The 5,769-nt window shown below is 38.4% G+C and overlaps 1 protein-coding gene across 1 annotated transcript; it reads right to left on the bottom strand.

Moving 5' to 3' along the window:
- Nucleotides 1-310: 310 nt before the first annotated feature.
- Nucleotides 311-5,028, bottom strand: mtx2 (metaxin 2). Its single transcript, XM_018693804.2, has 10 exons — nt 4,849-5,028; nt 4,162-4,209; nt 3,990-4,036; nt 3,317-3,389; nt 2,778-2,854; nt 2,494-2,586; nt 2,303-2,341; nt 2,088-2,213; nt 1,858-1,934; nt 311-1,314 (listed from the first exon to the last, which is right to left on the bottom strand). Exons 1-10 carry the CDS (start codon nt 4,886-4,888, stop codon nt 1,155-1,157), a joined length of 780 nt encoding a protein of 259 aa, XP_018549320.1. The 5' UTR covers nt 4,889-5,028; the 3' UTR covers nt 311-1,154.
- Between the last annotated feature and the right edge of the window lie 741 nt (nt 5,029-5,769).

A 5,769-nucleotide genomic window follows, 5' to 3' on the forward strand; every position in this document is an offset into this window, starting at 1 on the left:
TAACAAATATTATTACACAAAGATGCCAAATGCTAAGATAAAATGCAGTCCTTGACAATTTTTTTATGTCACCAGTATCACTTACACAATGTCCCTGTTAACATGGTAAGGTTATAACACCTTGTTGTTGACGCTGTCATTAGGGTGCACTGGATTGTACAAGGTGTACCTGAGTATGTGGTGACTAGATGTACATTTGTGTGATAAATTCCAACATCAAAACATGAAATATAAGCTAAGAATGAGCTTACATGCTCAACCCAAAACTTTTTCATGGGGGCAAAAAAACAAGGACAATAAACACAATGTGTTGAGTTGAATGATTTTTATCTTGTAGGCACTTTCCATTCACACAAATAAAACAACAGTGGAAAAACTAAGGAATAAATCACATCCTCTTCATCGTTATGTTCATGATTTTTTGTTTCTGTACAGAAGAAAAGCTAGATCTGGATTGAAGATACACCAATACATTTCTTACAAGCTTCTAAAGTTGCTTTGGAGGGGAAAAAAACAGCAAACCATTTGACCTCAAAGTTCAAGTGGAGTCCCACCTTCTGAAAGGCAGCCATGTCACACAGCTGTAAAATCCATACCCAACATCTGTCTATGGGTATTTATAAATGCACAGTGATACATGGAAAAGTTGACCATTCTCGTGGAACAGTGCTAAAGGTATTTTTTGGAAACTCTTTTACATTTAACCCTGATGTCTGATCTTCTGCTGGAAATTCATTAAGAGTTGTATTATTATCATCAATATTTTCATTTAATCTCTGCAATACTTTAAGTGTAAAGGCTCCATGGTCTGTTGAAAACAGACAGACAAAACAGACAAAACATCTTTACTGTGGTTTTAGGGAATTTTGGAGCTAGCCATACCTGGATACAGTCAAGAACTCCCATCCTAGGATACTTTATTTATGTGCAATTGACACATCTTAATCCTTCAATGGACTGACTCCTCTGGACTCCTTATCAGCAGCATGTAACAATGTACCAGCAGCAAACAAAAGAAAGAAGAACAGGAAAAATGGAGGGACATGTATGTGATTATTAAGCAGTTTTTAGCTTCTCAGAGAAGGAATGAAAGAAAAACAGGCAGAATGTACAAGATGAGATAATGCAGAGACAGAGATGTTATTTTCAGTCCTTCAAGAGCTCTTGCTTTCAAAGTAGCTCTGTTCAATACGTCTGCAGAATGACAACAGGTTGCTGTAGCTCTTGATCCTCTCTGCCAGCTCGGTGCTGGTCAGTCTGGTTGTCAGTATAGTGAAAAGGTGACCAAACACCAAGGCATCCAGCTCTGTAGGCCTACGACACACACAGTATATATTACTGATTAAATTAATAATGTAATTAATATTTCTTTCTGTTTATAATGCACAAAGATTTTTAATCATTATTGTGATCATGAACTATATTTAAAATGTATGATATCATCTATGCTTATACTGAGAAATGTACTCCTAATAATCATTTCATCTACTTGGTTAACCCAGCCTTACATGAAAAATAGGAACTGACTGGTTAAAAGAAGACATGACATCAACATAAGGCCTTCTAAGATACTGTACATTCTTAGGAGGTACGGAAAGAAAATCTTTCAGACAATAATAAGAAGTCTATACAGAATTACACCACAAGATGGTGCTAAAAAAACTGTCAGCTTCCAAAAATATTTGTCCATTTTGGTTTGGGCTGCTTCAGGGTCAGTTAAAGACCACAATCTGCAGGGATTCAGGATACTGCTGAAATACTTTAGTATCCCCTTGCACTATGCCACCCGACTGTCATTCAGCTGTTATGACAGAGAATTAGACAAACAGTCACACACACGTACAGACAGGTACATACTGTTTATTAAAGAAGTATGGTTGTGTTCCCAGCCTCTGGGAGAGAGCCTGGCAGCACTGACTCACATCTTCATAAACCTGAAGCACATGAGGGGAAAAAAAGATTTTTTTCTCTTTGATTTATGTCAACATTTTGTAAGGCTACAAAAACATAACTAGTACCCACGGAAATCTGAAAAGAATTGTAAAACTTGTGAAACATCAAACGCTCATTCCCAGGAGGTTGCTAACCTGCTCGAGGGTTTTCCCTCCCCAGCCAATGGCATTCATCTTCCTACGAACTTCCCACTGTTTCTGATAGGCAAGGATGTTACTCAGAGGCCACGAGTAAGGACTGCTGTATCTGGGACGAGAAATCTACACAGAACACGTACAAGTGGTTAATACACAATGAATGATCACTGTAAAATCTTTTTTTTTTTTAATCCAAAACTAAGTATACAGACCTCAGCAGCTGTAGCGTCATCACACCACTGAATGTACAACTGCAGAGAGGAGAGGAGACTTGAATGATAGTATCCACAAATATTGCTAAACATTATGTGTAATTGTCTTGTGGTTCTAGTATCAGTATTTTTGTTTGGGTTCTGTTAGCATGTATGTGTGGGTGTGGGTGTGTGTGTGTGACTGTGTATACCTCAGCAGTAAGCAGCATGTTGTTGACTAGCTCCATGTATGCTTTCATTTCAGCTCTTTGAACATCATCTAAACCATCACTCAGAGAATGTCCCTGAAAATCCAAAAACACAAAGAGAGAAAATTTGTTGTTCTCCAAGCCTGGATGAATCCTAATTTCCAAAAAATAAATAAATAGATAAACACACTAACAGACTGTGAGTGAGTCCTAAAATATGTCTCTGAGCAATAAGCAAGCAGTGAAGATTAAATTACATCATCAGTGTCAGTTCATGTGTTACTCACCTTAGCTTTAGTGAATTGTACTATTGGCCCAAGTTCGGACACCACCTGGTTCCCTACGTGAATAAAGGGAATCTTACCTACAGAGAGACACATTAAAAAAACAGAGAAAGGGGGAGAGAGACAGGTCAATAAAAATCATTAGACTTACTTTTGAAACACCACAAAAAGGTCCTTGAATCTGGTGCAGTCAAAAATGCTATCTGTTTCACCTTGATCTAGACAAAATCTGCCTACAAAGGTAACACTGTAAATTCTGGACAAATATTATGTAATTTCCAAACCAGTAACAGTATAGAGACAATGATATCTTAGCTTATATGTACATGTTTCAACTGGATCTAGATCCAAACAGTTTATGTGTGAATACAAGATGCTGGATTGGGACTGAAAACAGTTAACATTAATTCTACAGTGGGACAGACCACACCACAAACACTAGGAGGCTGTGACAATGTTGTAATTCAAACTTTGTATTCATTGCATGACAAGAAAGAGTCAAGACAGAGAAAATTAGCCTCTGAAGCAGCATGTGTACTAACCAGAGGGTGACATGTATTCAGCATTTGCTTTGCAAACCACCTGCACTGGTAAATCACACATCCTGAGGTAGGCCTACACAGTAGAGAAACACAACATGGTCAGTTAGTCATGAAACTTTACTGAGAAGCGACTCAATCAGCAAGAGACTATATAAATGTTGATGACCGATTAATCATCTACGTCATCTGTAAATAACATACACATTCACAGAGAGGTATCATGCATGCAGAAATAAACATCCACATAAGATACAGTGATAGATACAACACTATGCAAAAGTTTTAGCTACTTTAATTTGTTTAGATTCTTATCCATCACACAGTAATGTTAGGAAAGTATCTGATCAATCTCAGTTTCATTCTGCAGCTTCATCTCAACATCATGGAGTCAGTCTGGCATTACATGAAGAGACAGAAGAGACAGTTTAAATCCTCAAAGGAACTGTGACACGTTCTCTATGATGTCTGAAACAACCTTAAAAAACTGAGATGGTGTTGTTTTCAATGCAGAGTGGTCACACAGAGTACTGCACTTTAGATGAGGTTAATTGATAATAAAAAACTACTCATGACATTATTTTTTTGAAAGCATCCGCTCTGTACTTTTAGTGGCCTTAACCTTTTCCACAGTACTGTGTATATTTACTGACAAAAAACACAAACAAAAACTCACCTGAACAGCAAGAGATGAGGCGCAGTCTGAAAGCAGAATCTGATCCTCTGCAGAATAAACATATATATATATATATATATATATAATAAAAATAACAGAAACCCAATGTAAACAATTACATTAATAGTGACTATTCATATTGTCTTTCCATTTCAGATTAACACTGATTTACCCTTCAGCGGTTGGTACAAGGTTGCATTTTCAGGCCAAGGCTCAGCAGCTGTCAATGTCACACAACACATACACAAAATTATAAGGTGATAAGTTAACAGAGTTTTTGTTTTGCCTATGAATTTTGCATTTCATATTCAGCTAATTTAACTGTGCAGGACAGTCATAACTGATCAATGTAACATTAATTTCGATATAAGTCATAGAGGTACAGACACTGTACAGAATATCCTCATATTTGGTCTGGCCTTGGTGCCAATCCATTTCAGATATTCAATACAAATTATGTTGCTTAACGTACTAATATTAAAAATGTAAGCCCTTCACGGGACAGGCGGTTATATAAGACGACTAAAATCCAAGATGGCACATTTCTGCTCTCCCCAGAAGGAGTGCTGCTCGTCCTGGACCGTTGGTGGCTGCATTTCATTGCAGTAAATCATGTTTTTTTAACTCGTGACAAGGCTGCCATCTACGTGAAACCTCCTAAACTGCTTATGCTTCCATCCGCTGTCCTCCCACGGGTTTGTAATTTTTAACCTGAATCGTTTATACGCGTTATTTGTCTAAAATGGGCGCCATACACACACAGTTAGCCATCTAGGACAAACGTTAGCGACGTCAGCTAGGTGGCTAAAGCTAGCTAAATAAACAATAACAGAAGCACTGGGCAAAGTCAGCGCATTACCTGCCATCTGCGACACGAATGCATCTGCCGCGAGAGACATAGTGCTGCTGTGATATCCTTATTGCTAAATGATAATTATTATAATAACAATGATGAGAGATGAGGTCAATTTCACTGCCTGCAAGTTTAAGGGCAAGTGCTGCAGTCACCGACTGGTCCGCCCGTGATTAACGTCCCGGGGAGAAACTGCTACTCCAGTTTTCAGTTCCAGAGCTGGAGCAGCAGTTGCTTGTGGCGATTATTCATCTCTGTTGAGTCTGTTTTAAATGATATCCTCGTCAGTTTGTACTGGATGTGCAGTGCGGATCTCTCCATACTGGTACAGTACATAGATAGACCGGACAAAATAACAGAAACACCTCACAATTTATTCCAGTACAGCACCACCAGTGGTCACACTTCTACATCATGTACAGTCTGAACAACTGGACATTGTCAGCTTTGCTAATATCAGTGTTTAGAGCTAATCTGATTAATGAGTAGTTGTTTTCACTCCTTCAGGTTAATTCAGTGTTCTTCTAATCTTATGAACCACAGGATTTGTTATGCCAAGAGATTCTACAACTATTCCCTAATGTTTTCATGTAGGTTGTTTTCTCTAAGTTTAACAGTGATCTGACCCTAAAACTGTAAGTTTACCAGAGATTCTCTTACATGGTCGCTTAAATCTCTTTTTCTTCCTCTCAGGCTGCAGTACTTAGTGAAACCAGACGGTGGCCTCGCTGCTTCACCACAGACAGACTGGAGAAAGGCAGGTTGGTGTGATATACAGTTGCCTACATGTAGACCGTTCAGCAAGAGCAAACACATACATCTCGGGCACTATGAAATATGAAATGTTAAGAGACAGCACAGACTGACAGACAGATGACAACGACGTTTATTGGAAGAAGCCTGTTTTTGCACACTGGCAATGTTCAT

The sequence above is a fragment of the Lates calcarifer genome, linkage group LG16_LG22 (genome assembly GCF_001640805.2).
Source record: "Lates calcarifer isolate ASB-BC8 linkage group LG16_LG22, TLL_Latcal_v3, whole genome shotgun sequence".
NCBI lineage: Eukaryota > Metazoa > Chordata > Actinopteri > Centropomidae > Lates > Lates calcarifer.